The sequence below is a fragment of the Pelodiscus sinensis genome, unplaced genomic scaffold (genome assembly GCF_049634645.1).
Source record: "Pelodiscus sinensis isolate JC-2024 unplaced genomic scaffold, ASM4963464v1 ctg56, whole genome shotgun sequence".
Taxonomy (NCBI): Eukaryota; Metazoa; Chordata; order Testudines; family Trionychidae; genus Pelodiscus; species Pelodiscus sinensis.
In genome coordinates, this window is record NW_027465934.1 from 455454 (window position 1) to 476851 (window position 21398).

General features: G+C 53.5%; 2 protein-coding genes across 4 annotated transcripts in view; one reads left to right on the forward strand and one right to left on the reverse strand.

The window, feature by feature from the left end:
* Positions 1-21398, forward strand: part of LOC102458593 (ras GTPase-activating-like protein IQGAP1) — a 564033-nt gene that overhangs the window by 300852 nt on the left and 241783 nt on the right. The window contains exon 2 of one of the 3 annotated variants that reach the window (XM_075916962.1): positions 19104-19162. In XM_075916962.1, coding sequence (XP_075773077.1) covers positions 19108-19162 — 55 coding nt within the window. In that variant the 5' untranslated portion in view covers positions 19104-19107. Of the gene's footprint in view, positions 1-810; positions 1428-19010; positions 19163-21398 lie in introns of those variants that run through there. The other 2 variants (XM_075916963.1, XM_075916961.1) reach the window with 2 other exon arrangements.
* Positions 1421-19537, reverse strand: LOC142825186 (uncharacterized). The gene is made up of 3 exons (XM_075916977.1): positions 19423-19537; positions 9586-9700; positions 1421-6806 (listed from the first exon to the last, which is right to left on the reverse strand). The coding sequence occupies exon 3, from the start codon at positions 4526-4528 to the stop codon at positions 3149-3151; it is 1380 nt and encodes a 459-aa protein (XP_075773092.1). The 5' UTR covers positions 4529-6806; positions 9586-9700; positions 19423-19537; the 3' UTR covers positions 1421-3148.

Here is a 21398-nt window from a genome sequence, read left to right on the forward strand (position 1 = left end):
CCCCGCCCGGCCCCGACCCAGACCTCGCCTGGCCCCGCCCCCGCCCCGAGCCAGACCTCGCCTGGCCCCGCCCCGCCCCGAGCCAGACCTCGCCTGGCCCCGCCCCCGCCCCGCCCGGCCCCGACCCAGACCTCGCCTGGCCCCGCCCCCGCCCGGCCCCGACCCAGACCTCGCCTGGCCCCGCCCCCGCCCCGAGCCAGACCTCGCCTGGCCCCGCCCCGAGCCAGACCTCGCCTGGCCCCGCCCCCGCCCCGAGCCAGACCTCGCCTGGCCCCGCCCCGAGCCAGACCTCGCCTGGCCCCGCCCCGCCCCGCCCAACAGACTGAGCGCGGGCCCCGAAACGGCCCCTCAGAGATTGAAGCGGGCCCCGGGTCTGGTTACCGGCCAGTGCTCGAGCGCGGAGCGATCCCCCCCCCCCCCGAAGGGCCCTGGGGCAGCGCTGTTCCGCGGGCGGGGCGATTTGTAAGCACGAGAGGCAGAGCTGAGACTCGCCCAGCGCTGCCCTGAGGCGGGGCCGCTGTGGAGTCTTTGTGCTGAAGCTCGGTGCAGCGCTGCTCTTCGGAAGTGTCTGGGGCTGCACTTTTCTACCCAAGAAGCGAGGCTCAGGGAGTGGAGTTTTGAGGGAATTGTCTCTGCCTAGGAACTGGAATATTGCCATTACGCACTGTGGCTGCCTCTAGACTGGCAGGATTTTGCGCAAATACTTTTAACAGAAAAGTTTTTACATTAAAAGTATGTGCGCAAGAGAGCGTCTACACTGGCACAGGTGCGTTTGCGCAAAAGCATCCGGGCCAGTGTAGACGCTCTCTTGCGCAAGAAAGCTCTGATGGCCATTTTAGCCATCGGGCTTTCTTGCGCAAGAAATTAACTTGCCTGTCTACACTGGCCCTCTTGCGCAAGAATACTTGTGCAAAAGGGCTTATCCCTGAGCGGGAGCGTCAAAGTATTTGTGCAAGAACCACTGATTTGGTACAGTACAAAGTCATTGTTCTTGCGCAAATACTCGTGGCCAGTGTAGACAGGCAGCAAGATTTTGCGCAAAATCTTGCCAGTTTAGACGCACCCTGTTACTAGCTGAATTCATTTACAAGACAACACTGTAACTTCAGTAAAGTATTTAATGCCAGCAGTGTGCTCTGTACTGTATTTTACATAAAAGTCAGTCTCTGCTCCCTAAGAGCTTACAGCCAAAACCACGGAGACGGAGAAGATGGTTTTACAGAGCTGGGAGTAACTATTTTTCATGTATAGACATTTATTGTCGGTACCAGGAAAGAAGTCACTTGTCTTAAAGACAAGTTAGCAAGATGCTACCTCTGAGTTTTTCCTCTCTTCAGATTCAACACTCATTTTCTCAAGATGTGTATGATTTTCATGGGAACTTGAAGTTAATTTAAGACCTGAACTGACTACCAAACAGCTAACAGGTAATTTTTTTTCCTCATTTGGTTTGGGTTGTTTCTCTGTCAGTAGACTTTTTTTTCTTATTAATCTGATTAAACAAACACTGAGTATTGAGATTTACAAATCCATTGCTGCTTGGTGTATTGTAAGGTTTCACAACCCTAGCCTACATCCAAGTTTCAAGTGTTGTCTAGCATCCCACTGAGTATTACTGTTAAGATTTGTAATGCATTGTGACAGTCCACTGAATATCAAACATGCAATTAATTGACACAAATATAGAGGCTCATTGGGCAGGAAATGTTCATTTTAGAAAGAATCACAATATAGAAGTATATTTTCTATTTTATGGGTGAATGAGATTTTACCAGAAAGAACACATTAGTCCTAAACTCAGACTGCTCCTTCAGCTTTGGGGCATACAGTCCCATTCTGTTATCTTGGACACTTACTGGACCAACTTTTTGTTTATCAACAGTTTTCTGTGCAAAGACAATTATTTGCTATCATCTTATTCTGATGTTTTAAGTCTTTTCAGTTTTCTTAATTGGAATCAGGGTTTGCAAAAAAGAGTCACTGAAGAGAAAACAGCTCAGTGTGCTCCAGTGATCAAAAAGGCTAACAGCATGGTAGGAACTGTGAGGAAAAGGATAGAAAATAAGACAGAAAATATAATGCCACTATATAAGTCAATAGTGTATTTATTTCTTGCGTATTGGGTTCATTTCTGGTGGTTCTATCTGAAAAAAATATAGTGGAACTGGAAAAGATTTAGAGAAGGGCAACAAAAACGATCAAAGGTTTGGAACAGCTTCCACATAAAAAGAGGCTAAAAGGTTTAGAGCTGTTCAGCTTAGAAAAGAGACAACTAAGAGGGGATATGAGAAAGGTTTATAAAATCATGAATGTTGAATGTGACTGGATGTATCAGACCCTGAGGTCCCCTGCTGAAGCCTACCACACCCTGCCCCAAAAAGGGAGCAGTGCTAGTATGGTATAGAAAGGAACTGAAAGGGAGCATCCAATCAGGAAGAGGATGCAAACTAATTAGCTGTAGCTGAAACAAAATACAGGACTATGTAGCACTTTAAAGACTAACAAGATGGTTTATTAGATGATGAGCTTTCGTGGGCCAGACCCACTTCCTCAGATCAAATAGTGGAAGAAAATAGTCACAACCATATATACCAAAGGATACAATTTTAAAAAAATGAACACACATGAAAAGGACAAATCACATTACAGAACAGAAGGGGGATTTGGGGGGGGGGGAAAGGAAGGTGAATGCCAGTGAGTTAATGATATTAGAGGTGGGGAAGGGGAAATGTCTGTGAGTTAATAGAATTAGAGGTGATAATTGGGGAAGCTGTCTTTGTAATGTGTAAGATAGCCGGGGTCTTTGTGAAGTCCGGTGCGGAGAGTGTCGAATTTTAGCATGAATGCCAGTTCAGAGGATTCCCTTTCAAGTGCAGATTTGAATGTCTTCTGAAGTAGGATGCAGGTCAGCAGGTCATTGAGACTGTGTCCTTTCTGGTTGAAATGACAAGCAACTGTTTTTTCTTTGTGATCCTGTCTAATGTCTGTTTTGTGGGCATTGATTCTTTGGCGAAGTGTCTGAGACGTTTGTCCAATGTACATAGCAGACGGACACTTTCGGCACATGATAGCATAGATTATATTTCTGGAGGCGCAGGAATATGTATTCTTGATCTTGTAACTCACTTGGTTAGGCCCAATAATGGTGTCAGCAGAGTGAATATGTGGACAAACAAACTTTCCCTTTGTTGCAAGGGAAAGTACCAGGGTTGGTATTAGTGTGGTATGTCCTGTGGTTGTTGGTAAGAATCATCTTGAGATTAGGTGGTTGTCTATAGGAGACTATGGGTCTGTCTCCCAGAGCTTCTTGGAGTTTAGTGTCCTGTTCCAGTATAGGCTGTAATCTATTGATAATGTGTTGGACAGGTATAAGTTGGGAGCTGTAGGTGATGACAAGTGGTGTTCTATTGTTGGTTTTCTTGGGTCTGTCTTGTAGTAGATGGTTTCTAGGTATTCGTTTGGCTCTTTCAATTTGCTTTTTTATTTCTCCAGGTGGGTAGTTGAGGTTTATAAATGCTTGGTAGAGATCCTGAAGTTTCTGGCCTCTGTCTGTGGAATTTGAGCAGATGCGGTTGTATCGAAGGGCTTGGCTATAGATGATGGATCGTATGGTGTGTGCTGGATGGGAGCTGGAAGCATGTAGGTAACTGTATGAGTCAGTGGGTTTTCTGTAGAGGGTGGTGTCTAATTTTCCATTGTTGATTTGTACTGTGGTGTCCAGGAAATGGATCTCTCGTGTGGAATGGTCCAGGCCGAGGTTAATGGTGGGGTGTAGGTTGTTGAAATCTCTGTGGAATGTCTCCAGTGTTTCTTGGCCATGCGTCCAGATCATAAAGATGTCATCGATGTAGCGTAAGTAGAGAAGGGGTAAAAGGGGACGGGAGTTGAGGAAACGTTGTTCTAGGTCAGCCATAAAGATATTAGCAGACTGTGGGGCCATGCGTGTACCCATGGCTGTGCCGCTGATCTGGAGGTATAAGTTGTTCTCAAACTGGAAATAATTGTGGGTGAGAACGAAGTTACATAGGTCTGCTACCAGGTTGGCAGTGGTGTCCTCTGGGATAGTGTTTCTAATAGCTTGTAATCCGTCTTCATGTGGGATGTTGGTGTATAGTGCTTCTACATCCATGGTGGCAAGGATGGTGTTATTGGGGAGGTTATCGATGTTTTGTAGTTTCCTTAGGAAGTCAGTAGTGTCTCGGAGATAGCTGGGGGTGTTGGTTGCGTAGGGTTTGAGGAGAGAGTCTACATAGCTGGATAGACCAGTAGTGAGTGTGCCAATACCAGAGATGATGGGGCATCCGGGGTGTCCAGGTTTATGGATCTTGGGAAGCAGATAGAAAAATCCTGGTCGGGGGTCGGAAGGTGTTTCTGTGTGGATTTGTTCCCGAGTAGCTGTAGGGAGGCTTTTAAGGAGACAGAGTAATTTCTTTTGGTATTCCGAGGTAGGATCAGAGGAGAGAGGTTTGTAAAATGTGGTGTTGGAGAGTTGTCTGGTTGCCTCTTGGTTATAATCGGCCTTATTCATAATGACCACAGCACCACCTTTGTCAGCTGGTTTGATTATAATGTCCAGGTTGTTTTTGAGACTCTGGATGGCATGTTGTTCAGCGTGGCTGAGATTGTGTGTCGCTTGTTGTTGTTTGCGAATAATGTCAGTCTGTGCGTTGTTGCGGAAGCTTTGTATATAGAAATCTAGATTGTAATTCCGACCGTCTGGGGGAGTCCTACTTATTTGAAGTAGGAATAAGATCCTCCGGAAAAGGGCGCTTTTTCCGGAGGATCGGGGCCAGTGTAGACGCTCTTTTCCGGCTTTTCTAAAAGCCGGAAAAAAGCGGCGGACATTTTTATTTAAATGCCGCGGGGGATATTTAAATCCCCCGCGGATTTCCCTATTGCGATCTCTGAAATTAACATGTCCCTTCCGGAAAAGGGGCCAATGTAGACGAGCCCAAACAGTAAAAGTCTAAATAATAAAATGGGTGAACTAGAGTGCCTCATTTTAAAGGAGGATATTGATATAATAGGCATCACGGAAACTTGGTGAAATGAGGACAATCACAGTCATACCAGGGTACAAAATATATCGGAAGGACAGAACAGATCAGGCTGGTGGGGGAGTGGCACTATATGTGAAAGAAAATGTAGAATCAAATGAAGTAAAAATCTTAAATGAGCCAAAATGTTCCATAGAATCTCTATGGATAGTAATTTCATGCTCCAATTATAAGAATATAACAGTAGGGATCTATTATTGACCACCTGACCAGGACAGTGATAGTGACTATGAAATGCTAAGGGAGATTAGAGAGGCTATCAAAATAAAAAACTCAATAATAGTGGGGGGATTTCAACTGTTCCTATATTGACTGGGTACACTTCATCTCAGGATGGGATGCGATGCACAGATAAAATTTCTTGATATCTTAAATGACTGCTTCTTGGAGCAGCTGGCTCTGGAACCCACAATGGGATTTAGTCCTAAGTGGAGTGCAGGATCTGGTCCAAAAGGTAAATATAACTGGATCGCTTGGAAACAGAGACCCTAATGTAATAAAATTTAATATCTCTGTGGTGGGAAAAACACCTCAGCAGGCCAACACTGTGGCATTTAATTTCAGAAAGGGGTACACAAAAATGAGGAGGATAGTTAAACAGAAATTAAAAGGCATAGTGACAAAAGTAAAATTTCTGCAAGCTGCATGGAAGCTTTTCAAAGACACCATAATAGAGGCCCAACTTAAATGTACAGCCTCTCTCCGAGTTACAAACGAGTTATGGACCAAACATTTGGCCGTAACTCGGTCCCATTGAGTTACACGTGACCGCGCTGTTTGTAAGTGCGGGTCGCGTTCGTAACTCGGTGACCGCCTTTACAACCGCTCCATGGGAGTGGCTGTATACCTCAAATTAAAAAACACAGTAAGAAAACCAAAGAAGTGCCACCGTGGCTTAACAACCAAGTAAAAGAAGCAGACACAGATAAAAAGACATCTTCTAAAAAGTGGAAGTCAAATCCTAATGAGGAAAATATAAAGGAACATAAACTTTGTCAAATTAAGTGTAAAAATATAATAAGAAAAGCCAAAAAGGAGTTTGAAGAACTGCTAGCAGAAACTCAAAATGTAATAGCAAAATGTTTTTTAAGTACATCAGAAGCAGGAAGCTGGCTGATAAAGTCATTGCGGAGAAACTAAATGAATTCTTTGCTTCAGTCTTCACGGCTGAGGATATTGGGGAGATTCCCAAACCAGAGCCATTCTTTTTAGGTGATGACATCTCAGGAATTGTCCCTGATTGACGTTTCATTAGAGGAGGTTTGGAACAAATTCATAAACTTAATAGTAACAAGTCACCGGGACCAGATGGCATTCACCCAAGAGTTCTGAAAGAACTCAAATGTGAAATTGCAGAACTATTAACTGTGGTTTGTAACTGATCCTTTAAATCAGCTTCCGTACCTAATGACTGGAAGATAGCTAATGTTACGCCAATATTTATAAAGGTCTCTAGAGATGATCCTGGCAATTACAGACTGAAATCTAATGTCAGTACCGGGCAAATTAGTTGAAACTATAGTAAAGAATAAAACTGTCAGTCACATAGATAAACATAATTTGTTGGGGGGAAAGTTAACATGGTTTCTGTAAAGAGAAATCATGCCATGCTTATCTGCTAGAGTTCTTTAAGGGGGATCCAGTGCATATGGTATACTTAGATTTCCCGAAAGCCTTTGACAAGATCCCTCACCATAGTAAAGTAAGTTGTCATGGGATAAGAGGGAAGGTTCTTCCATGGATTGATAACTGGTTAAAAGACAGAAAACAAAGGGTAGGAATAAATGGTAAGTTTTCAGAGTAGAGGGAGGTAACAGGTGAGTCCCCAAAGGGTCTCTCCTGGGACTAATCGTATTTAACTTATTTGTAAATGATCTAGAGAAAGGGGTGAACAGTGAGGTGGCTAAATTTGCAGATGATACCAAACTGCTCCTGATAGTAAAGTCCAAAGCAGACCTCAAAGAGATCTCACCAAACTAAGTGATTGGGCAACAAAATGGCAAATGAAATGTAATGTTGATAAATGTAAGGTAATGTACATTGGAAAAAATAATCCCAAGTACACATACAATTTGGCTACAACTACTTGAGAGAGATCTTGTAGCCGTTGTGGATAGTTCTCTGAAAACATCTACTCAGTGTGCAGCAGCAGTCAAGAAAGCAAATAGAGTATTAGGAATCTTTAAAAAAGGATAGCGAATAAGACAGAAAATAACTTATTGTCTCTATAATAAATCCATGGTACACCCACATCTTGAATACTGTGTACAGATGTGGTCGCCTCATCTCAAAAAAGATACTTTGGCCTTGGAAAAGGTTCAGAAAAGGGCAAAAAAATGATTAAGGGTTTGGAATGGGTTGCATATGAAGAGAGATTAAAAAAACCTTGGACTTTTCAGCTTGGAAAAGAGGAGACTAAGGGGGGAATATGATAGAGGTCTATAAAACATGACTGGTGTGGCAAAAGGGAAGGAAAAGTTATTCACTTATTCCCACAATATAAGAACTAGGGGCCACACAATTAAATGAATAGGCAGCAGGTTTAAAACAAAAAGAAGTTTTTCTTCACTCAGCACACAGTTAATCTGTGGAACTCCTTGCCAGATGACATGGTCAAGGTTAGAACTTTAACAGGGTTCTATAAAAAGAGCTAGATTGATTCATGGAGTTTAGGTCCATCAATGGCTATTAGCCAGGATGGGTAGGAATGGTGTCCCTAGCCTCTGTTTGTCTGGAAATGGGTGACAAGAGAGGGATTACATGAGGATTACCTGTTGTGTTCCCTCCCTCTGGGTCGTCTGGTATTGGCCACTGTCGGCAGACAAGATACTGGGCTAGAGGACCATTGGTCTGACCCAGTCTGGCTGTTCTTATATATAGGGTTGGAGGGCTCAGAGTTGCTGGGGATTGTGGGCCTCCAACATTATTGGCCACAGGCAGAGTGGCCTAACCTCAGAGAAAAGAGTGTTGCAGACCCAGAGAAAGGGACTAAAGACTCTGAAAAGGGTCAGCATTTGTGGATTCTGAGACACCCCAGCAGGGGATCAGTGTGAAGAGAGACTCAGCTGGAGAGCTGGGGTCAGAGACTGGCCACTAAAGGTGAAGAGTCTCAGGAGAGGAAACACTGGGAGCATGGCCCCATACCGGGGCCAAGAGCAACAGGAGCTGTGCAAGTGAGGGAGAAGCCCCAGAGCCCAGCAGAAGATGTGGGGCTGAAATCCCCAGCTCATGAGCTCTAGATACCCTTGTCCTTTTCATGTGTGTTCATTTTTTTATTGTATCCTTTGGTGTATATGGCTGTGACTATTTTCTTCCACTACTTGATCTGAGGAAGTGGGTCTGGCCCACGAAAGCTCATCACCTATTAAACCATCTTGTTAGTCTTTAAAGTGCTACATAGTCCTGTTCTTTGTTTCAGCTACACCAGACTAACATGGCTACATTTCTATCACTAGTGGCCGAAGGCGCAGTGCTGAATCTCCAAATCCCCCCTCTGTGTGGAGATCTAAGCCCCTCTTTTTCCCATCTCCCTGTATAGAGCTGGTTCTCAAGCTGTGGAGAAATTCAGCCCAACTCTGCCCACATTGGTATCTCCATTTTCCCCATCATCACAAGCCATGAATGCATCTAGCCTAGGAGGCAGGCTCAGCATTAGCCCCATTTGGCAGGTGTGAGCTAGAGGTGAACTGAATGTCCCAAGGCTAAGCAGGGAGCCTGTGATGGAGTAGCATCCCTTCCTATCAGAGGAGGGAACCCTCCTCTCCCCCTAGGTGTGCCTGAGTGGGGGGGAGCATTAGACAGAGCCACCAGGGGCTGGGTAGCAAAGAGAGATGGGGGGGAAAAAGATGGGTGAGAAGCAAGAAGGGAGAACACAAGGAAGGGGAGCCAGGACTTAGAGAAGAAACAAGAGAGGATACAGGGCCGAGAGAGTGATAGGAAGGGAGAGGGGAAAGGCTCCCCATGGCTTGTCCCTCCTAGCCACCTTCTTGCCACAGCCAACAGTGGCCCTCAGCTTCCAAACAGGCCTTAAGCTGGGGTGAAGCACAGATCTAATAGCCAGCTTGTCCCATATACTGTAATTCATGAATATGTAATGATGTTGATGACATTAAGATCTCAATGGTAGACACACATTCAGTAACTAGACTATGAAACGTGTATGAATACACTGAAAATCGACAGATTTGGGCGAAGGCTGAGCCGCTTCCTTCCCCCCCCCCCCCCCCAAGCAAACATACCTAGCGGGAGGAAGAGAGTGGAGACAGAAAAGACTGGAGTGGAGGTGGTCAGGGGCAGAACCAGGATGAGGCACCACTGGCAAAACCAAAAGATAGCATCTATGTTGACAACAGATATGGTAGGAAAGCAGAGGGATATGGCTTCCAGGGTATTGTTACCCTCTTTGAATGAGAGATACAATTTACAGAAGAGATGGGCAAGCTGGTGTTCAACAGTAGGGGGTGGGGGAGTGCATGTGACCAAATAGAGCCAGCCAGCATCTGAGATGAGCATTTCAGGAGGTACATACCTGAATTACAGTTTGTACTGAGTCACTAGGGAGTGTAGATAACTTGTATCAGTGGGCCCACTGGTGTCAGCAACTGCCTCCAGGACACAGCAGCGATCAAGTCCAGATCTACAGCCTTCAGGACAGAGGAGACATGTTCTCACTTGGATTGTGTGAGTTCAGAAAGCCAGCAGAAGAATAAATTTGCACCTCAGTTTCTGTACACAGTTTCTAGCTAAAGGGTGAAATTCTGTCCTCATTTACTCCTGTGAAACTTCTACGGTGAACATATAGCAACAGCGCAGGTAAGAAGGGCCCAACCAAATTCATGATTGATTTTAATTAATTTCAAGGTCAGAGGATTTTAAAAAATGGTAAATGTCATTCATGAGTTCAGTTATTGAAATCTACAATTTCATGATAGTGTAACTAGGAATGCTGACCCAAAAGGAGTTGTGGGGAGAGGGTTGCAAATGTCACCCTTCTGCCATGCAGTGTCTGCAGCAGCCACCACTGGACATGGGTTCAATATCTAGGGGTTCCTTTCCATGCATCCGACACAGAGCTGGCTCAAGCCCATACCCAGTAACCTGGGAAATTCACACAACACCCCTGGGCGCCTCTGAGAGACATGATGACTATCACCCAGCCATCTCTGGTCATTGTGTGCACCCTTTTCTGCAACAATGGGACAATATCACATCAGGCCAATGAGTCTTAGAGACTATCCAATCAGCCTACTTGATCCCATTCTCCCCAACCCATCCTCCCTCCCTATGCCCCTTCAGGCACCTCTCACACCCTAGTGCAAATAGGAGTAGTGGAACCAGTTTCACCTATCAAGGAAGGGGTTTCTATTCCAATTATTTCCTTAACCAGAGAAAAACTTGGTGATTCTCAATCTCAGAAGATTCAACTAATTTATACTCAATAACATGTTCAAGATGGTCATTTCCCCACTGTAATCCCGGTGCTAGACAAGGGAGACTGGTTCTCAGCCCTCAACCTCCAAGATGCATACTTCATTACAATTCATCCAGCATAGAGATGCTTCCCTCACTTTACAGTGGGCCCCAAATACAACCAGTTCTGGGTGCCACCATTTGGCTTATCTATAACTTCTGTTTGTCCACTCAGTCCTGTCTAAAATCTGTAGCAAGGCAATCAGTAGGTGTTCGTAATTCTTCATGTAGTATGTATACGTATATTTCACAATGAGATTAATTACTAGTGTGATACAAGTTTTAATTTGAAATCTTGCAAGACATTTTTTGAATAAACACTGTGAAACCACTGTGGAAAGTGTAATGAGTTTGTCAGGCCTGAAAACAGTGAACCCTTGGCCAGTTAGCACGAAGTGATTTTTGCGGTCCCGGCAGTAACATATTGATCTCTTGGGAATGCACATCACCAACTCCTTTTGTCCCTGCCTTGCCTATGAGGGGATGGAGAGCATAGGGTACAGCTTCCCATGTGCACTTCCATCCATAGACATGGGTATATGACCCAACCCCTCCGCTTTGCTCCTGCTCCACCCCTTACTCAGAGCCCTGTCCCTTACCCCATTCCCTGAGCCAGAGGATTACCGGGAGGCCTGGCATGGGCAGCAGCAGGGATCGCTCTTGACAGCACTCACCATGGTGGCAGAAGCTGGAGCAATGCGTGGTGGTGGGAACTGGGCTGGAGTACTTTGCTTCCTGCCACTGCAGGAAGGCCTAGGGTTAGAGAGGGCCGTGGGGCAGGATAAAGCAGAGTAGGCTGCCAGGTCACTGGCTACTGCCACTAGTGAGTACGTGGGAGGACCCTGTGATAAGCCCCCTGCTAATTCCTTGGGCCCTGTCCATAGAATGGTTGAGGCAGCTGCTGTGGGGCTCCTCAAAGCTCAGGGTCTGGGACAGCTGGGATGGCCACCCCGAACCATCCAGTGGGTGGGATGGCTCTGAAGGTCAAGTGCTCCTCCAGCAGTTGGCCTAGGCAAGGAGAAGGGAAGCTGCCCTCCTCCCAATCAAGTTTAGCTTATGGGGACAGTGGTTGAGTGAGCTGGACCTCTGCCCCTCCAGCATGCATGGACTTTGCTCCTGTCTCCAGAAGTTGCAGTGGGCAGGGAATGGGCTGCTGGTGGCTGAGGTAGTCTTTCCAAGCTCAGTTTCCTCTTGCCTTGAATAAAAGTCCACGTTTTCACCTTTCTTGGAGGTCCCTACCCTTAAGTAGAGCAATACAGAAAGGAATGGTTTTCCTAGGAGAGGTCAGCCCTGTGGCCAGAAATCCTGGAAACTAGGCAGTTCACTGTTGCCATCTCCTGGTGACAAGAGAGAAGAGGAGCAGAGAATGGTTGGGGAACTCCTGAGGAGAGAGGCTTTACTGAGAAGGGAGCTGTCTACTGGTTCAGTCTGTCAGGGGAAATGACAGAACAAGCCAGGCCCCATTTGCATTTCAGTTACGTAACGGTGTGGAGCATTTTGGTTAAAATACAGTTAAGTTTTGAGTTTGGGGGCAAATAGCTGTTGCTGGCTTTATTAGGAAAGAAAAGGATAAGAGATCTCCACCAAACATGGCAAGTGGGTATGTAAAATCCTGTTTAATCAGTTAACCGGTTAACCACTTAAACGGGCAGGCCTGGTTGGAACAGCCTGTAGTGTGGTGAGCCTGGCCAGGCTGAAGCCGCCCCTGCCCTTCGCACAGCGGGTTCATAGAACCACAGAGCTGGAAGAGACCTTAGAAGGTCAAGTCCAGCCCCCTGCTCTAGGCAGGACCAATCCCAACTAAATCAATCCAGCCAGGGCTTTGTCAAGCCGAGACTTAAACACCTCTAGGGTTGCTCTGGCCAGGCCAGACTTGCTGCGGGCGGGGACTGCTGCAACCAGACCGGGACCACCACATCACACCGTGAGTAGGGGTTTGCTCCGGCTGGGCCTGGCCCACTGCGCTGTATCATGGTTGGGTAGGGAGCTGCTCCAACCCAGCCGGGCCCCCAGTTAATTGGTAACCGATAAGCATCACCCAGTAGGGGCTATGCTTACCAGTTAACCACCAATATCCCTAATGGCAAGGGTCACCCTGACAGAGAATGGAATCATGTATGGTTGGGTGATAAGGGAGCCCAGTGAGTGTTAGCAAAAGGAGTTGTATTTTAATGACTGTTGAGGTTAATTTTGGAAGTATAATGATTTTAAGAAGTCACATGTGCTGATTATTCTCTTCAGCAGACTTAGAGGTAGCTTTGAGGCAACATGCTGAGCTGAAGAGGCTGCTCTGATGTATCCATCTAGATGTTAAAGCTGAAATCACTTTAGTTGGGTCAAGTGGTGGGAACAGCTTAGACCTTCCAGAGTCTGTGCACTTCACCAGCCCATGCTAACAAAGTGGGAGTGGGGAGCTGGGAAAGAAAGAAGTGGCCAGAAGGCACTAGATAGTTGCAGTTGCAAGTAGAGGATTGAGGGTGGGTCAGTTTTTAAGACATACTGGAGGGGCTAGAATTCGTACCTACTAGATATTAATGTATTAATTGCAATCTTTCTGAAATGTATTCTTTTGTTCCCCCCCCTCCCTTGTTCTTTTTAAGAGTTGTCTGTTTTAAACATTTGGACTTGGTGTTTTGTTTGGGCAAGTGTTGCCCACCAAGGATGCCTGAGTGTTGGAGAGTTCCCCATGGATTTGGATGGTGTGGTTTAGTTGAGGGGTCTAGGGACTGGGGGGTACATCTGGAATTGGGGGTATGTGTGGGAAGATGGCATGGCTGATCATGTGTGGGAAGTGGGACGAGGTTGGGAGGCTGTGTGTGTGAGAGGAGTTGTGGAGGGGATAGTGGTTAAGCTGCGGGAGCTCTTTGAGTGTGAGCAGGGAATGGGGCAGTTGGGTGGGTGTAGTGTGGCTGCGTGTGGAGAGCTGGCTGCATGTCTGGTCTGTGTGCATAAATGTGCTCCGAAGTAGAGGGGAGGAGTTAGCACCCACAGAGACAAACATCTCAAAGAACCCTCACTACGCAAGGTGACAGCTTCTTCTTCGAGAAATGTCCCTTGTGAGTGCTTCACTGTAGTGACTGCAAAGCAGTGTTCAGAAGGCAGGCTTTGTAGTCACAGTTATGAAGTAGAAGATCAGCTGGCCAGTGCCACTGTTGTGTCAGGTACAATAGTGTAGTGCCTTGCAAAGGTGTGATCAGATGACCAGGTAGTGGCACAGCAGATGTCCTGTGGTTGGGCTGAGTGCAGGGGGTTGTGTGTTGGGGGGACAGTACAGCTGAGCAAGGGTGGTTATGTGCAGGGGTAAGGAGTGTGGCTGAAGGAGGCTGTATTTGATGGAAGAGACTGTGTGGCTGTGTGGAGCCTTTAGGGGACAATATAGCTGGATGTGTGGACTGTGAGTCTGGGGTCAGGACAGCTAAAGGTGTATTGGGGAAGGAGGGACCCATGGCAGGGGCTGTGTGTGCAGGAAGTAGCAAAGCTGGGGTGGGGATGGGAAAGGCAGACATGCAGTGGGATGGATGTGTGGTTATTTGGTGATATCTATGCCATGCAGTGGGGTTCTGTCTAGAGGGGTGGCATGGCTGAGGATGTATGGCATCGCTGGGCGACAGTGCAGGGGAAGGTGGCACAGATGGGGAGATTGTAGGGGACAGTGGCATGGTTGGGGGTTGTGAGAGGCAGCAGCAAGGCTAAGTGGGAGCTGTGTCCGGGGCTAGCGCTGTGGAGGTTTGTGTGGAGGGGAAAATTGGGGGCTGACGGGAGACACAACGAGGTATGGGGCTGCAGCCCACTTGAGGGCAAAGAGGCAGCAGAGGGACTGTGTGGGGGGATTTTAGAAGGGCACAACTGGGGGGCAGTGCCACATCTGTTGGGAGGCTGTGAGGAGGGTTGAGTGACTGCACAGCTGGGCATGTGGTTTGGAGCTGAAGGGGGGAAAAATTGGGTACTGTGCAGGGGAGTGGGAAACACGTGTGGGTGCAGTATGGGACTTATTGGAAGGCTGTTCGGTGGGGAGGAAGAGGGTAGTACAGCTGGATGCGGCCAAATGGGGCTGCAAGCAGGAGGAGGAGGGGCTAGCACAGCTGGGAGCTGGTTGGGGCTCCTTTGAGCCTGTGTGGGAGGAAGGGCAGCATGAGTTGCCATTTACTGGGGGCCCACGAGGGCAAAGGGGGTAGCATGGCTAGGCACTGTTTAGGGCTCAGTGGGGGGCTGTGTGCGGGGAAGGGATAGCACCATTGGTCAAGGCTGGGGCTCGGTGACGAACTGGGAGGGTAGAGAGGGTAGTATAGCTGGGTGCTGTTTGAGGTCCATGGGGGCTATGCAGGGGAAGAGAGTGGCACAGCTAGGGACTGTGTTGGGGGAGGGGGTAGCATGGCTTAATGCTCCTTAGGCAGCAGTGAGGCTCTGAGAGGGGGAGGGGCAGACAGATGGGTGCAGGTTGGGCTCCATGGGCGCGGTGTGGGGAGGGGCGCAGTGTCTCGGGAAGGGCTCAGTGGGGCTCACCGGGCTCCGTGGGGCGCAGTGCGGGGAGGGCCAGGCTCGTAGGGTGTGGTGGGGGAGCCGCAGGGGCGTGCCGGGCTTGTGGGGTGCAGTGTCGGGGAAGGGGCTCGCCGGGCTCCGTGGGGCGCAGTGCGGGGAGGGCCAGGCTCGTAGGGTGTGGTGGGGGAACCGCAGGGGCGTGCCGGGCTTGTGGGGTGCAGTGTCGGGGAAGGGGCTCGCCGGGCTCATGGGGCATGGTGTCGGGGGAGATGGGTGCGCCGGGCTCCGTGGGGCGCGGTGTCGGGGGAGTGGCGCGGTGTCGGGGGAGTGGAGGACCGGGCTCGTGGCGCGCGGTGTCGTGGGTGGGGTGCACTGGGCTCCGTGGGGTGCAGTGTGGGAAGGGGCCCACTGGGCTCCTGGGGCGCAGTGGGGGGAGGGGCGCGCTGGGCTCGTGGGGCGCAGTGTGGGGCGGGTCACGGTGTCGGGGGAGGGGTGCGCTGGGCTCGTGGGGCGTAGTGTCGGGGGATGGCAGGGCTGGGCTCGTGGGGCACGGTGTGGGGAGGCGCGGTGTCGGGGGAGGGCAGAGCTGGGCTCGTAGGGCGTGGTATCGGGGGAGGGGAGGGCCAGGCTTGTGGGGCGCAGTGGGGGGTGTGCGGTGTGGGGGTAGGGGAGGGCTCGAGGGGTGCAGGGGGGCAGTGTGGGGGGAGGGCCGGACTCGTGGGGCACAGTGGGGGGGGTGCGGTGAGAGGAGAGGGCCAGGCGTGTGGAGCGCAGTGGGGGGGGGGTGCAGTGTGAGGAGAGGGCTGGGCTCGAGGGGCGCAGTGGGGGTGGTGGTGTGGGGGGAGGGCCGGGCTCGAGGGGGGGGGACGTGGTGTGAGGGGAGGGCCGGGCTCGAGGGGCGCAGTGGGGGGGCGGTGTGGGGGGAGGGCCGGGCTCGGGGGGGGGCGCGGTGTGAGGGGAGGACCCGGCTCGAAGGGCGCAGTGGGGGAGGGCAGTGTGAGGGGAGGGCCGGGCTCGAGGGGGGACACGCAGTGTGGGGGGAGGGTCGGGCTCGCGTGGCGCAGTGGGGGGGCGGTGTGGGGGGAGAGCGGGGCTCGAGGGGTGCACTGGGGGGGCGGTGAGGGGGGGGCCGGGCTCGAGGGGGGGGACACGCGGTGTGGGGGGAGGGCCGGGCTCGAGGGGCGCACTGAGGGGGGCGGTGTGGGGGGAGGGCCGGGCTCGAGGTGCGCAGTGGGGGGGGGCGGTGTGGGGGGAGGGCCGGGCTCGAGGGGGGGGGCGCGGTGTGAGGGGAGGACCCGGCTCGAAGGGCGCAGTGGGGGAAGGCGGTGTGAGGGGAGGGCTGGGCTCAAGTGGCGCAGTGGGGAGGCGGTATGGGGGGAGGGCCGGGCTCGAAGGGCGCACTGAGGGGGGCGGTGTGGGGGGAGGGCCGGGCTCGAGGGGGGGACACGCGGCGTGGGGGGAGGGCTGGGCTCGAGGGGCGCAGTGGGGGGGGGGCGGTGTGGGGGGAGGGCCGGGCTCGAGGGGGGAACACGGTGTGGGGGGAGGGCCGGGCTCGAATGGCGCAGTAGGGGGGTGGTGTGGGGGGGGCTCGAGGGGGGGACACACACGGTGTGGGGGGAGGGGCGCAGTGGGGGGGCGGTGTGGGGGGGGCCGGGCTTGAGGGGGGGACGCAGCGTGGGGGGGGCCGGGCTCGAGGGGGGACGCGGCGTGGGGGGGACCGGGCTCGAGGGGCGCAGTGGGGGGGCGATGTGGGGGGAGGGCCGGGCTCGAGGGGCGGACACGCGGCGTGGGGGGAGGGCCGGGCTCGAGGGGGGGACACGCGGCGTGGGGGGAGGGCTGGGCTCGAGGGGCGCAGTGGGGGGGGGGACGGTGTGGGGGGAGGGCCGGGCTCGAGGGGGGAACACGGTGTGGGGGGAGGGCCGGGCTCGAGTGGCGCAGTAGGGGGGTGGTGTGGGGGGGGCTCGAGGGGGGGACACACACGGTGTGGGGGGAGGGGCGCAGTGGGGGGGCGGTGTGGGGGGGGCCGGGCTTGAGGGGGGGACGCAGCGTGGGGGGGGCCGGGCTCGAGGGGGGACGCGGCGTGGGGGGGACCGGGCTCGAGGGGCGCAGTGGGGGGGGCGATGTGGGGGGAGGGCCGGGCTCGAGGGGGGAACACGGTGTGGGGGGAGGGCCGGGCTCGAATGGCGCAGTAGGGGGGTGGTGTGGGGGGGGCTCGAGGGGGGGACACACACGGTGTGGGGGGAGGGGCGCAGTGGGGGGGCGGTGTGGGGGGGGCCGGGCTTGAGGGGGGGACGCAGCGTGGGGGGGGCCGGGCTCGAGGGGGGACGCGGCGTGGGGGGGACCGGGCTCGAGGGGCGCAGTGGGGGGGCGATGTGGGGGGAGGGCCGGGCTCGAGGGGCGGACACGCGGCGTGGGGGGAGGGCCGGGCTCGAGGGGGGGACACGCGGCGTGGGGGGAGGGCTGGGCTCGAGGGGCGCAGTGGGGGGGGGGACGGTGTGGGGGGAGGGCCGGGCTCGAGGGGGGAACACGGTGTGGGGGGAGGGCCGGGCTCGAGTGGCGCAGTAGGGGGGTGGTGTGGGGGGGGCTCGAGGGGGGGACACACACGGTGTGGGGGGAGGGGCGCAGTGGGGGGGGCGGTGTGGGGGGGGCCGGGCTTGAGGGGGGGACGCAGCGTGGGGGGGGCCGGGCTCGAGGGGGGACGCGGCGTGGGGGGGACCGGGCTCGAGGGGCGCAGTGGGGGGGGCGATGTGGGGGGAGGGCCGGGCTCGAGGGGCGGACACGCGGCGTGGGGGGAGGGCCGGGCTCGAGGGGGGGACACGCGGCGTGGGGGCAGGGCTGGGCTCGAGGGGCGCAGTGGGGGGGTGCAGTGGGGGGGGACGGGCTCAAGGGGGGGACATGCGGTGTAGGGGGAGGGCTGGGCTCGAGGGGCGCAGTGGGGGGGGACGGGCTCGAGGGGCGGACACGCGGCGGGGGGGAGGGCCGGGCTCGAGGGAGGGACGCGGCGTGGCGGGGGCCGGGCTCGAGGGGGGGGACACGCGGTGTGGGGGGCGGGCCGGGCTCGAGTGGCGCAGTAGGGGGATGGTGTGGGGGGGGCGGGCTCGAGGGGCGCAGTGGGGGGCGGTGTGGGGGGGACGGGCTCGAGGGGGGGACGCGCGGCGTGGGGGGAGGGCCGGGCTCAAGGGGGACACGCGGCGTGGGGGGAGGGCCGGGCTCGAGGGGCGCTGTGGGGGGGGGACGGGCTCGAGGGGGGAACGCGCGGCGTGGAAGGAGGGCCGGGCTCAAGGGGGACACGCGGCGTGGGGGGAGGGCCGGGCTCGAGGGGCGCAGTGGGGGGCGGTGTGGGGGGGGACGGGCTCAAGGGGGACACGCGGCGTGGGGGGAGGGCCGGGCTCGAGGGGCGCAGTGGGGGGGCGGTGTGGGGGGAGGCCGGGCTCGAGGGGGGGGACGCGCGGCGTGGGGGGAGGGCCGGGCTCGAGGGGCGCAGTGGGGGGCGGTGTGGGGGGGGACGGGCTCAAGGGGGACACGCGGCGTGGGGGGAGGGCCGGGCTCGAGGGGCGCAGTGGGGGGGCGGTGTGGGGGGAGGCCGGGCTCGAGGGGGGGGACGCGCGGCGTGGGGGGAGGGCCGGGCTCGAGGGGCGCAGTGGGGGGGGCGGTGTGGGGGGAGGCCGGGCTCGAGGGGCGCAGTGGGGGGGCGCTGTGGGGGGGGGACGGGCTCGAGGGGGGAACGCGCGGCGTGGGGGGAGGGCCGGGCTCAAGGGGGACACGCGGCGTGGGGGGAGGGCCGGGCTCGAGGGGCGCAGTGGGGGGGCGGTGTGGGGGGAGGCCGGGCTCGAGGGGGGGGACGCGCGGCGTGGGGGGAGGGCCGGGCTCGAGGGGCGCAGTGGGGGGGCGGTGTTGGGGGGCCGGGCTCGAGGGGGGACGCGGCGTGGGGGGGGCGGGCTCCGCGTGGCCCTGGGCCGGAGGGGGCGCTGCGCGCTGGGCGCGGGCCGCTGCCGGGGGCGGGGATGCGGGCGCGGCGGCTCCGGGCGGCGCCTGTTCCCGCCACACCCGGCTGCGCAGGAAGAGGAACCGCCGCGCTCGCCTCAGACCCGCCGCGCTCGCCATGTCTGTCCCGGAGGAAGCCGACGGGCTCGGGGCCGCCCGGCCCCACTACGGCTGTGAGTCCGGGGGTCCCGCGGCTCGGGGCAGGGCCTGGGGAGCCGCGGGCCGGGGCGGGTGTGGCCCGGGCCGGGGCAGTCACGTCCGGCCGCCGCCCTCGCCAGGCCTCGCGCCTGCGGGTCCCTGGCACATGGGCCGGGCTGCGGCGGGCTCGGTCTGGGGGGGCTGCGCGGGGCCGCTCCTGCCGCTGCCCCTCGGGGCCGGGTTCCGACTTGCGAGAGGCCCGCGCTGGGCTTCGGGGGCTCCTGTCTAGAGTTACCGTGTCTGAATCCAGAGCGCTCAGCTCGTCTTTGCAGGGAAGTGTTTCCTCCAGCATTGGACACAACGCAGGGTGCAGCTAGAAGGCGGCTGCTTCCTCATTCTGATGCATTAACATTAACGAGCTGGGCGCTACTTTACCTAATATGTCACTTACAAATTGGTCAGGGGTAGCCGAGTTAGTCTGTGCGGGATAAACTTAAAAAATAACTAATGGTCTGGTAGGACTTTGTAGACTATCAAAACGTGTAGATGGTACCCTGAGCTTTCATGGGCATAGCCCACTTCTTCAGATGACCAGAGTTTTGAGTCAGACTTAAAACTCCAGTCTGACAATGTTAGATAAGGGGATGAGGTGATATTTTTTATTGGACTAACTTTGGTTGGTGAGAGAAGCTTTAGAGCTTACACAGAGCTCTTCTTGAGGGCTGAAAAACACACTGTCTCACAGCTAATTAGACCTGCAGGTGAGCTCTGTGTCAGTTCATGAACAGAAGTTAATCCAATAAAAGTTGCTACATTTGCACTGTGTCTCCATAATACTCTAATACCAATGTGGTCACAACAACATTGCAGCCTGCAAAAATGAAGGGCTTGACAAACCTGCACACCACTTGCAAATAAGTTATCCATTTCTAGTGCGCTCAGTTTCTGCTGAATTTAAATTTATCGTTAAAAGCATGATATATTTGTCTCACTACTGGGAGAATTCTGTGGCAAATAATTATGCCTACACTATTTTATAATTCTGCGTATTTTGTTTATCAGAATAACAATATATATATGCCAGTTTCAATTATTTTGGAGAAACTTAAAAAAACAACACATGGTCTAGCAGCACCTTAAAGACTAACGAAACATATCAGTGGTATCGTGAGCTTTTGTGGATACAGATGAAGAAGTGGGCTGTACCCTCGAAAGCTCATGATACCATCTACATGTTTTGTTAGTCTTTAAGGTGCTGCTAGACTATTGGTTGTTTTTTAAGTTTTTTCCAGTTACAGACTAACTTGGCTACCTCTCGGAAGCTTTTCAATTATTTTATCATTTTATTTCAAAATACCTTTCAGCAACTATGTAACAATACATACAAAAACAAATTCTGGATTTTTTTTTGACAAATAGATTCTTTACTAGGCATATTAATACGGAACTTGAGTAATTTATTTAATCTACTATTCAGCTGTATTTCTGTACCGCTTAGGAGCAGTGCAAAAGCTTGGAGGAGTTAGGGATGATGGAGGAGCTGAGGGAGTGGTAAGGAGCCTGGGAGTAAATCCGGATGGTGTGGGTGGGAGACATATGAATCAGATTTTTGCAGGGAGGATTGTTAGGGAGGTGGGGAGCCTCCTGAATTCAGACCCTGGCTGACCCTGAGCCTCTCCCATTCAGTCAGTTACATCTGCTCCATCTGGCTCTGAACCCTTCTCCCTCATCCCCATGTGGCTCTGGATCATAGAATCATAGAATACTAAAACTGGAAGGGACCTTGAGAGTTCAAGTCCAGTCCCCTGCCCTCATGGCAGAACCAAGCATAGTCTAGAGACCCTGTCTGATAGATGTCTATCTAACTTGCTCTTAAATATTCTCAGAGATGGAGATTCCACAACCTCCTTAGAACAAGAAGTCCTATGCACCTTATAGACTAACTGACGTGTTGGAGCATAAGCTTTTGTGGGCAAAGACCCACTTTGTCAGATGCATCTGATGAAGTGGGTCTTTTCCCACAAAAGCTTATACTCCAATGTATCTGTTAGTCTGAATCTGTAAGAACAATGAGAAGTCCTGTGGCACCTTATAGACTAACACGGCTACCCCTCTGAACCTCATTAGATAATTTATTCCAGTGTTTAACCACTCTAACAGTTAGCAAGTGTTTTCTGATATCCAACCTAAACCTCCCTTGCTGCAGTTTAAGCCTTTTGCTTCTTGTCCTATCCTCAGAGGCCAAGAAGAACAGTTTTTCTCCCTCTACCT

Bases quoted from the DNA above. Each gene is read 5' to 3' on its own strand.
- LOC142825186 (XM_075916977.1), bottom strand. From the start codon at position 4,528: ATGAATAAGGCCGATTATAACCAAGAGGCAACCAGACAACTCTCCAAC.